Raw genomic sequence first — 12,688 nt, forward strand, 5'->3', positions numbered from 1 at the left:
TTATCACCAACAGTAAATCCTGAAACTTTTACAATTAAAAGTTTAGTAATTGTTGCATCAATTTAAAACAAAAGATTGATTTCATGATTGATATAAATGTAATTTAATTCAAAAACAAAAACTCACTTAGCTTGAATTTTTGTTAATTAAATTTAATTATTATTAAAATTATTTTTTATATTATTTTTTTATTTAATCACATATTGCATTATTTATTCTTTATTTAGAAAAGAATATCCTGAGAAACATTATATTGAACTTATATCATTGTAATAACATTACATTAATGATTTTTTGTTTATAGAGTTATTATTAATTTTTTTTTATGGAAAACATTATTACAAAGTTAAAAAAACATAAATATAATATTAATTTTATTACATAGGATTTGTTATTTTAATATTATTTTAATATTATCAAAACCTTATCTTAATCTGTGTTAAGTATGTTTATAATGTAATATTGTATACAACATTAAAACTATATACCTGGCTAACTATATACATATACATATACTATATACGTTAAACGTCATCTTATGATTTGAACACACAAAGTGTACCTCGCTAGACAGGACGTAATAAATTAAATAACAAAAGTGCAATTAAAAAATCATACCGTATGTCGTTAGTTTATTTTTAGTGAATATTGTTATAATAACATTAAAGTAATATGATTTTTTTGTTTACTGGACACATACGCACGCGCGCGCAGAGAGAGAGAGAGAGAGAGAGAGAGAGAGAGAGAGAGAGAGAGAGAGAGAGAGAGAGAGAGAGAGAGTGGGAGAGAGGGGAGAGAGAGAGAGAGGGAGAGGGAGAGAGAGAGAGAGAGAGAGAGAGAGAGAGAGAGAGAGAGAGAGAGAGAGAGAGAGAGAGAGAGAGATATGTATGTAAAATATGCACGTACGTTCTCGCACTATATAAATATTTGTACACATTATCATAAATGATAAATTACTGGGAATTTGTGTTTACTGAGACTAAAAGGTAATACGAAATAATTTATTATTTTAAAAATACTATATATAATGTATTTTCTTAAAGCGAAAGATTTGCGAGAAAAAATAATAATTAATTTTAAAGATATATTTCTTAGCGTAATTCAAAATAATAAATATATATATATATATATATATATATAATTAAAATATTAAATATTACATATATTATTATATACATGAATGTAATTATATATTTAATAACATATATAACAATATATTTGATTCTCTTCCATAAAGAGAAAGTAAATTAATTTATCGACAGTTTACGCAAGACATCACGTGATTTTCACTCAACACAAATTTATCAATGAAGTCATGCATGTGAATGACAGCGGGCTAAAACGCTGGAGAGACGTACAACACGCGCGATTCACTATGCAAAAGACGTCGGCACACTAATAAACACCACGCGCAGCGCCGTATATGCTCGTCGTCGTTGGCTAATATTCGCGCATGTAATGACGTGCTTGTGACGTCAGGCCACGGTCAGCCAATACTATCGCGTCGCTGCCAGTGCTCGCTGTGCGTGCAGTGTGCGTCTGTGCGTGCGTTGAGCAGAAACGTGTGTGAGTGTATATATATAACATGTATATATGTGTTATTTGGTGCTGAAGAGAGAAAGCCACGCGGAAACGCGGCCACGACAAGAAACATCTTGATCGCGTGATGACGGATAGCATCATGCGCGATATGTTAGTTTAAAAAAAAAAAAGAGAAAAAAAAACGCTTCTCACCACGCTTTACGTACGTACTACTTACGCGTGGACCGCGCCGTGTTTCATTCGGAACGCGAGCGCCATTGGCAATGTCGGGAAGTGACAGCCCAACATTCTTTCACGGCCAGCCCTGGTCCAGCTGGATCGAAAGAATCGGACGGGACAAGCCGCTGAGTAAGTGCGCTCAATCTGTCCATCCTCTGACGCCCGCGCCCGTACGCCCGCGGTCATGCTTTACGTCAACGGCGACGGGCGTCGGAGGCGCGTGTACCCTAACCTCACTTCGACGCTCCTTTGTCAACGACATCGGGGGACGTAACGCGACGGGCACGCCGTTTTTTTTTTCTCGATGCGTGTCGCGCCCCCCGCTGTCAACGTAAATCTACGCGAATGATTTTTCAGGACTGATAATTTATGTAATTTGCGAGAGTGAGCGTGATGATAATCCGCTGATGAGAATATAATTATATTGAATAGATTCAATAGACGTCTCTGGACGAGAGATACTGCTATTAAAAAAAAAAAAAAAAAAAAATGGCATTTTTTTCGCAGATTTAATAATGAATCCTCCAGCAGCCACAATTGTGCATGTATGCGAGATGTAAATAAAAATATAAAACTTATCACAAAATTGTGTTCTTTATTTCACATTTCTGTTCAAATGTTGGGTTAGAATTAGTCTAAAAAAATGTCAGATTATGATTAAATATTTTATATAGATACATATATATATATATATATATATATATATATATACACACATGTATGTGTATATGAATATACATATAATTGTCATATATATATACATATAATTATAATAGGAAATGGAACATATATATTGTATGCGATTTCTTAATAGATATTTTATGTATAGACAATATATATGATAAACAATATTAGTACATGAATATTTGAATTAATCCATATTAAAGTATAAATCTCTCTATCTCTGTGCAACAAATCTTTTCACTTTGCAACATGATTACAATAAATAAAGAAATATCTTTAATTTGTTGCATAATGAAATATATATTTTATATCATATAAAATATTTAAAAAATAAAGATCTTATTGTGTTCTTTCTTTTAGAGTGTACAGATAAATTTTATGTTGATTAATATGCTATTATAAAAATATATGCATATTTTAGGTGATGAAGAAACTGAAGTCCAGCCGTCAAGCTCAGTTACACGTCTTTCTTCAGAAGGTAATTGTTGACTTATTCTAATATTGTTTTCTTAAAATAATATATATATATATGTATATAATATAGTTTGTGTTTTTTCAATCTTATATATTTACCAATATTAATTTAATGAAATGTTTCTTTAGATATTGATTTATATGGCTTCTGCCCAGAAAGAGATGATTTTTATGGAGTGGTATGTGAAATATGCAATGCGATAGTGAAACCACAAGCCTTTATTCAACATATGGGTACGTATTTTCACTTCATTGATTGTTATATCAGTTTAAGGAAGAATTGAATGAATCATCTACATCAAAAGTTAATAAATCTGCTATATTTTGGGCGTTCATGAATTTAACATTGTGCAAAATACTTTCAAACTTTTAAAATATAAAATTTTTATATTCATGAATTTTTGTAAACAATCACTATAAAAAAATTAGTTTGATACAAGATAATATTTATGATTTGGAGATTAAATTATATCCCAAAATTTGTAACTGACAAATTAATTATTAATTTATATTTTAAAAGGCTAAAAGTGCTTTGTGCAATATCAAATTTCTGAATTTGATTTTGCGCAAAGCACTTTAGCCTTTATAAATATAAATTAATAATTAATTTTTATTATATTAATTCGAAATGTATTAGATTTATTAATAATTTTTGCCATAACTGATTCAGTTCTTCTTTAATATGATATAATTGTATGAATTTGTAATATTTATAATTATGTTTCTGCAAAAGAGAAATACAGAAATATAGATGTCTCTGAATAACTATAAAATGTATTACAGTAAAGAATCTTAATTGTTTAATAGAGATAAATATTAAACAATTTGACTCTAAATTTGTGATTCTAATAAAATATATATATATATATATTCTATATATATATATAAATATATAAGTAATTAATGGTATGTTAGTAATATAAATATAAAGTTATAAAATGTAATTTAAAATAGAAAAGTATATTTTATCTATTTCTAAAGTATTAATATAAAATATCTATCAATTCATATATTTTACATATCTATAATACTACAATAATAATTAAATATTTAATTTTATTAATACAGATATCTCTTAATAATTATAAGATGTATTACAGTAAAAAAATCTTAGTTATTTATTATTATTATTATTAATTTGTGATTGTAATAGAATGTTATATATATATTTTATCTCAAAATAAGAGTCAAATTGTTTGATGTTTTTCTCTATTAAATAATTAAAATTGATATATATATATATATATATATATATATATATATATATCAATTTTAATTATTTTAATTATATATATATATATATATATATATATATATATGTATATATTATACATTCTACTACAATCACAAATTAATAATAATAATAAATCACTAAGATTTTTTTACGGTACATCTTATATATATTAAGAGATATCTGTATTAATAAAATTAGATATGTAATTATTATTGTAGTATTATAGATATGTAAAATACATAAATTGATATATATTTTACATTAGTTATATATGTATATATACATATATATACATATACACACATATATATACAAGCAATTAATAGCAATGTAGTAAAATTTAAAGTTATAAAACGTAATTTAAAATAAAAAAAGTACATTTTTATCTATTTCTAAAGCATTAACATAAAATATCTATCAACTTATATATTTATAATTTTAATGAATTTCTAAAATTTAATATACATAATATTAGATGAAAATATAAATTAAACAAAAATAAAGTTATATTGTTTAAAATCTATGTATACAATAATTTTTTATTTATGCTACTTTGCGTGTATAGTTCATCAAATTACAAAAATTCTCAGCTCGCATTTCATTAGCGGCTTATATATGTATTTGCAGGTATAAGAATTGTAAACACATACCTTTTATACCTTTTATTTTGCCACAGAGTGTCGCCATCCTTCTGGCACGGCGAGTTTTCCGCCTCCTCCGAATCCGATCGTGAAATCGTCTGTGAAAACCCCCTTCTGTAAGGTGTCCAAACTGAAGAAAACTATCCAACTACCAACTCCTTCATCTTCGATTCCTACTGCTGGCGGCACCAAGCTGAACCATACGATCGTCAAGCGTACTGCGGACCAAGCGAATTTGTCTGCGAGTGGCTCGCTGCCGATCTCCTCATCGCCCCGATCACCCCTCGAGTCGATCTCAGTGCAAACTACCTCTCCTAACGTGGCTGGCCCATCGAATCTCGTCGGTGTGTCAACAACCAGCGGTAGCAGTCCAGGAAAAAGTCCCGGTACCGGCGGCAGCAGCAGCAGCAGCAGCAGCGGCGGTGGCAGCGGCAGCGGCAGCGGTGGCGGTGTCGGTGGTGGTGCTGCTGCTGGTGGTGCTGGTGCTGGAGGTAGTGGTGGTGGTGGTCAACCTCGCCGGAAGAGACTCAAAACGGACCGCTCGCTGCTCAAAGATCGCGAATACGATCCCGATCGACACTGCGGTGTCTGGAACGAGGAGACCGGCAAGCCCTGCACCAGGTCTCTCACATGCAAGGCTCACACCGTCTCGCTGCGCCGAACGGTTCTTGGTCGCAGCAAGACTTTCGACAAGCTCCTCGCGGAGCATCGAGCTGCAAAGGAGCAGCCGAACAGCGGCAGCAGCCGGCAAACGACGAAGATGACGGTCTCTGGCACCGTCACCGTATCTTCGACCGCTACCGTCGCTGCCGCCGTCGCGGCATCTAGCCTGAACACCCCCTTTACTCCCAACACCCCAATATCTATTGCTGAGCCGGAAGCGCCGAGTTCGCCGCCTGTACTATCGCTGCCAGACACATATCCACTGCCAAAGGTAAGCGAACCGTGCTTTTTTTTCTTCCCTCGCAATATTTTGTATTTAAGACTTTCTCTTATACACATTTCTCTCCCCATGATTATCTTGTTTCTGTAGTGTCCTCGGTGTGACTTTTCTTCATTCGCCACGCCGTGTTATTATGATCAATCTTCTCTGCGCGAGCAATCTTTGTTAAGAATAAGATTGCTAACGCAGCCGACGAAATGAAAGTTTCAATTTGATCAATGTGGTTGAGGCGAATCTGTGTATAAATATAGTTTTTCTTTTGTGTTGAATGTTATTACTCTCAACGCATTTGAAGATGCAGGCGATAAAAATATGTGGCTTTTTTTTACTTTTCTGTCAAAATTATTGTAGCTTTCAATAAGTTTGAGACATTGTGCATGATGTTGGTTCTCTTATATTGTATTTCGCTTGAAAAAAACTTTCATTTCTGCATACTCTTATAAATGTCAAACATTCAAAAATAGGTTTAAAGAAAGTAATGTAGAAGTATTTTTTGAACAAAAAATAGATTTGTTCTACTTATTAGTAGGTCAAGTCAACTAGCTTAAATTATTTAATAAATATTTATAAAGAGTAACATCTGATGGATTACTTTTATTTTGACATATATTTTGCAAGATAAAATCTTAAATTATTTGCACTTTGAACTATAGGGAAACTTCTGATTTTTTAGATATCACTTTCAATTATTGTTCTATTTTTTTACATTTAATTTGAAAATTTGAAATGGAGAAAATGATGTGATAAACATAAGTGTTACATATAGATAATATTTTATTTTTTATATTTTTTTTTTCTGAAATGGAGATAATGTTTTGTCACGATACTAAAAAGTATCATAAATTGCTTGAGAGGATCGAAAGGAATGACGGGCAAACTCCGGCGTTATAGCTATAACATTAAGAAATAAACTTTCATTAGATGTATGTTAATATACAGGGTGTCTCATAACTAACGAGCCAACGCTCGTGAACGGATAGAATACAGTGAATTGAACAAAAAAGTTTTAGGTCATTTTGCGATTTTCGCAATAATTATTAAAATATTAATTAAAAACGCTTAGCGAACAATATTATACATATGTACAAGATGTCCGGTAATAATCGCCCCATCTCTCTAGGGCTGATAGAGCAGGTCAAACTGAACATAAAAGTCCTGTATCATTTTCCGATTTTCGCAATATTTATTAAAATATTAATTAAAAACGCTCATGAACGCGCACCGCATATAACGTTCAGCATATCCTGAGCGTTTTTAATTAATAGTTTAATAATTATTGCGCTAATCGCAAAATGATACAGGACTTTTATGTTCAGTTTTACCTGCTCTACCTGTCCTAGAGAGTTGGGGCGATTATTACCGGACATCTTGTAGATATGTATAATATTGTTCGCTAAGCGTTTTTAATTAATATTTTAATAATTATTATGAAAATCGCAAAATGACTTAATACTTTTTTGTTTAGTTTACTCTACCCACTCACGAGCGTTGGCTTATTAGTTATCAAACACTCTGTATATGCATAAACACCATTGCATTGCAAGAGAAACAAAGACGACATTATTGTCTTTTCTTGTCATGTCTCACGGTGTTATCCATATAATCTATCGCCCTTCTGCGCTTTTTAAATATAGACAATCATATTCGTCAAAACTATGTTTTAAAAAATTTATATTTTTCCGTGAACTTTGTTTTGACGTATTTCTTATTTTATTAGAATTGGTGCTAAAGAGCTGGATTTTGTAATTTGACTGTTAAAAATTTATAATAAATTGTACACTCGCTGATTTACATTCTATACTTTTAGCAATGCAAAAACCGATCATTCGTTTTCTGCATATTTCACTTCGAATAAAAACAATATATCTTTATACATTTTTTTTGTAAATCTAAAATTGATACTACATTATTTTTTATTAATTTAGAATTGGTGCTAAAGAGCCCAATTTTAAGTCCAAGAGAGCAATTTGGCTTTTAAAAATTTATAATAAATAAAAAATGATCTCATGGTCATATACTTTGAACCGTAACTAACCACACCGCTGTCTATCGAATTATGATTTTTCTTTTTTGATCATTTATCGAAAAAAATCGAGTTTTAGCTTCAAAGAATTAATGCTGACTACGAATATCATAATTATAATGTTTTTTTATGCATATTTTGGTTGAAATATGCAGAAAACCAAACCTCCAGCCGACAAAGGTCTCCACAATGTCTTTCGATCCTTAATAACTGGCAAAAAGAAATCAAATTTGTTGTCAGTTATATTAAAACCGTTTTCTAAGTAAACAGAAAAAGTAACAACAAATTTAAACAAATAATAAATATTTTTGTATACATTAAGTCTATGTTTTATTTTTAATGAGGTTCAGTAGTTGTTTATTATATTGACTCATAAAGATTGGAGGCGGAAACTTTCCTTCTGTGAACTCAATTTTAGATTGTTTCAATCTAATCTGAAGTTGAGATTAACAAATTTTTGGAATGCGGATGCCTTTTTCATCCTCGAATTCACTTTTTATCTTTAATGATACATTGTCGAAATTTCTAGAAAGCACATTTTTCATTTAGGTTTTTTAAGTGTTTATAAATATAATACTTTTTTAAGTATAAACAATGAATGCGACAGCTCTAAACTCTATTGAAAATTAAATTATTAAGGATTAGGTCTTATGTATTATAATAATATTAAAATCATTGAAAGTGAGTCCCATAAACAAGGACTAGTAAAAAATGATTGTGCATCTCAAAGACCAGAAGCGTCCTTCGTGCAGTTTATACACTCACACATATATATACAGGGTGTCCCATTTTAATTCCTCCAGTGAAATATCTCGAAAAATATAGAAAATTCGAAAAAATGTTTCAGACAAAAGTTGTACGATTTTGAGGAGGCCATAAGATGGTACCATTGGTTTGACCTTGAATAGTTGTTTGAAGGTCATGTAAAGGTCACCTTGAATTTTTTAAATGAGACACCCTATATATTATTGCATATTCTTGTAGCTTATCTCGAGAGCTTTCCAAAACACTTATGATAAAGTATTTTTCATTAAGTATATTTTGAGTTATTTTTTGAGTATTTTTTAAGTATTTTATGAGACTTGAAAGTTGCAATATTTTGACATAAAATACAAGATATCTCGTAAAATATTCATTTTTCGATTATCTTACCCTAATACTTTTATATATAGAATAATGAGACAAATCAATTGTGTACAGAAAACACATAGTTATCTTTAAGGAAAAATCTGAATTTGCAACTAGCAGTTACACATTTTTTCTTGAAATGAAAAAACATTTTATCATAGTGTTTTGGAAAGCTTTCGAAGTCAGCTACAAGAATATGTAACAAAAAATAAGGGGTGCCATTTAAAAAAATTGAGGTGACCTTCATGCGACTCTTCAAAGTCAGACCAATGGTATCATCTTATGGTCGCCTCGAAACCATACAACTTTTGCCTGAAACATTTTTCTCTCCCAGGCTTGGTTTTTCGAAATATACGACTGGAGAAATTAAAATGGGACACCCTGTATATATATATATATCATTTAGGATTTTAGTCCGCAAAATGTAGAGATAAAAATGATTATGTATCAGATGTTATCTTTTATTATTTTTTCAAGAATATTAAAAATTTTAATGATTATTGAGTCAGAATTAAGAGAAGGCATGTTCAAAATTAAACAAAATGATAAATATTAGAAAAAAATATAGTTTCTACATACTTTCTAAAGGAATGAATCCAATATTATATATAATGATTTTCTTAAACTTGTATTATACAACTTTGATATTGTGTTTTCGATTTTATATTTTCACAGATTATTTTTAATATTTATATAAATTTACCTGATAATAAGTACGCACGTGCGCGTATATTCTCTCATGATAGCATACTTCTAGTTTCTAGCAAAATAATATTAAATAATATATATTTTCTTGTTAAGTTAAACTAAAAATCATATCACAAATGTTTACAAAGCACAGTTTTTTTAAAATAAATGACAGAATAACAGAAAATCAAAACCGTTTTGAAAGGTAAATTAAAATATAATATTTTTAATTTGCAACATTTATAAAGCTATATATATAAATCTCTTTAATACTTTCACTGAAAAGATAAATGTTATCCATTTTGGTAAGTTTATTTAGACAAAGAAACGAAGAAAAATTGTTCAATTTTGCTAACAAATACGGATCGATCGACCCAATCGAGACGCGACAATGAACTACTTCGCGTTAAAAGCAGACAGAGGGTGTCGGTTGATACTTGTTTTCTGTTTTTGTTATTGCAGGCTGTTGATTTGCTTTATCGGTGTCTGCGGTCCCCGCATGGCTCCACTAAACCTGTAAGGCATGGTTTCTTTTGGGCATTTAAACGCCACCTTCTCTTATGGGATCTACAATTCTTACTCTACGAGTCGCCAACCATTCTTTTTTTTAGACTAAACTTGAAGAAGACTTTGCCAATGCGGAGGAGCTGCGAAGTCTAGAGTCCACACTGGTGGTCAACTCCACCATCGCAACTGACAACAGCGGCAGCAGCGGCAACGGTGGCGGTGGTGGCGGTGGCGGTGGCAGTGGCAGTGCGTTGCAGCAACAATCGGAATCAATGATGGGACCGATATCTGTGATGCTGCCGTCGCTGTCCCCGCTACCGGGCGCGAACAACGAAGGATCGCCAGGAGTGGCCACTCTAATACCGAGCACTACGACGCCTGCCGCGACACCGGTTATATCGATGCCACTGCCAACTACTTGCGTGCAGCCGCCCACGGTGGTCGCGACAGTGCTTGAAGGCGAGACACCCGTGGACATCGATGCCGAGACTATATCTATGTACTCTCCCATTTATACCGCAACCAAGGACGCCAAGTCACAGCTAGTGATGCAGATACAATCACGACCGAATAGTCATTCGTCACAGTCGCCCATTTCAGTCAGGAACTATCAGCAAATACAGGCCTCTATGCCAAGCTTGAACTTATTCGAGCCGGTGGAACAGCTGGAGCAACAGCATGCAAGTCAAATTAACGGCAAGAGACTAAATCATACGAATCCGATATCATCGCGACAGCAGAAAAGGCACGGCAAATCGCACCACGAGCAACTGTCGTGTCAATCGTCGCAGGACTACTCGACGTCTGCATCGATCCAGGTCGAGGCGACGACTACATCGTCGCCATATCCGCACTTTGGCGATATCTCCTGGTCGAACTGTCATCCGGAACCATTGGCGGTCAGCCGGTGGCTTCGTATCTCGTCCAACCGTAAACAGTACAATTTCAATATTCACTGACACAAGACCCCACCCACCCCGGGCTGAGGACTGTGCGTCGCGGGCATCGTTTGTCTACCTCCTTTCCTTCGCGACACCACCCTCTCTTTCTTCGTCGTCGGCCATGTCGTTGTCGTCACCCTAGTCGTTGCTGCCACAGTCGATGTCGCGTCCACAGCCTATCAAAAGGGGAGGGGGGGGGGGAGAGAGAGAGAAGGGCTCTTGTTTTCGTCATTCATCGCTATAGAAAATGTGAGTATTTTGCGCAATCAATCGCAAAAAAAAAAATCTGAAATGGCTTGGATAATGCTCCCAGCACGAGCCTCCAATACGCGATAATCTTCCGCTTTCGTGCGCGATATACACGAAGTTTTCAGCATCAAATCACGAGTATGTCAAATGCTGTAGAATATCGAGAAAGGATTTCCAAACGATCCATCATACGATTGCCTATCTAGACGTATATCTGAACTCTTACTCCATGAAGAGAAGGAACAGATGTATGTATTCCACTATTGTTTATTTGCTAAATTTTTAACGTATAAGATAAATAGACAGGAGAAGCTGAACATTGAATAATTAATAATATCGCGACATCGCGTAAAATTTCTACACAGAATTTCCTACACAATGTACCGTTTGTTGTGTATTTCTTATACCGCTTGTATCGTAAAACATTCCGTCAATCCTTTTCTCTTAGTTATACGCATTATGACTATCTCACAATAATCATCAGGCCTGCGATTATTTTATTTCTAGATACTCTTCAAGATGTAAGAGTAAGAGACAGATATAAGAGTTTGCGTTTTATATCTCGGTGAGATATAAATCAAGCGACATTGCGATTTAAATGTTGAATCTTTTTGCCAAAAACAATTGATAATCATGTGTATGCCGACGTGTATTTATTCGTGATTTTTTTAGTAGTTGAAATTGGGATTATCAGGCCGCGAATCACGAATTATTTTTATTATTTTGGTCATCATATTGACCCAGATAACTAAGCATGATTAATCATATTATTGTTATGTTGCCAATACTAGAGTTGTTGACAATATAACAGTAACCGACAGTTAACAATCTGAAAAGTTTGGAGAGTTTTTTTTTTAAACTCAAAATTATTTAAGAATTTCTTTTCGGTGTATCATGATTTATGAAATATCTTTATTTTTACATCTTGAAATGTAATTCCAACATATTTTTTCCTAGTAAATTATTGAATATGTTGCTAAATTTTTTCATTAAATTAAAAATTAACAATTGCATATAGCATTTTATTGATCGATAAAATTATAAGCACAGTCATTTTTACAAAATACCATCATATGCATTGTGCATTTTTTATCAAATTGTGCAGGAATTTTGTAAATAGATTGCAAATTATTGTCTCATATTGTATATAGGAAAATGTTTAGCGTCGGCATATATACAGTTTTTGCGTAGAGATAAAAAGAGTTTCAATTTATTTCCTCTCATAAAAAAATGAATGGCGTGCAAATTGCACATATAGTTTATATGTATAGATATTTTTTTTATCGATTATGATCTTTTATCTTTCTTGTGTGTATTCTACGAACATGAGAAGAACGTCATTGTTCAACATTATACACACACACACACACACGCACACACACACACGCACACACACACACACACACACACACACAC

The 12,688-nt window shown here is 32.7% G+C and overlaps 1 protein-coding gene across 2 annotated transcripts; it reads left to right on the forward strand.

Moving 5' to 3' along the window:
- Positions 1-1,499: 1,499 nt before the first annotated feature.
- Positions 1,500-12,472, forward strand: LOC140675720 (uncharacterized). 2 transcript variants are annotated; one of them, XM_072910345.1, is made up of 6 exons: positions 1,500-1,890; positions 2,867-2,923; positions 3,049-3,153; positions 4,830-5,728; positions 10,038-10,091; positions 10,187-12,472. In XM_072910345.1, exons 1-6 carry the CDS (start codon positions 1,806-1,808, stop codon positions 11,039-11,041), a joined length of 2,055 nt encoding a protein of 684 aa, XP_072766446.1. In that variant the 5' UTR covers positions 1,500-1,805; the 3' UTR covers positions 11,042-12,472. The 2 variants fall into 2 exon arrangements, with proteins under 2 accessions (XP_072766446.1, XP_072766447.1); XM_072910346.1 differs by lacking the exon at positions 10,038-10,091.
- Positions 12,473-12,688: the final 216 nt, after the last annotated feature.

Source organism: Anoplolepis gracilipes, unplaced genomic scaffold (assembly GCF_047496725.1).
Source record: "Anoplolepis gracilipes unplaced genomic scaffold, ASM4749672v1 Contig18, whole genome shotgun sequence".
NCBI classification, from domain to species: domain Eukaryota; kingdom Metazoa; phylum Arthropoda; class Insecta; order Hymenoptera; family Formicidae; genus Anoplolepis; species Anoplolepis gracilipes.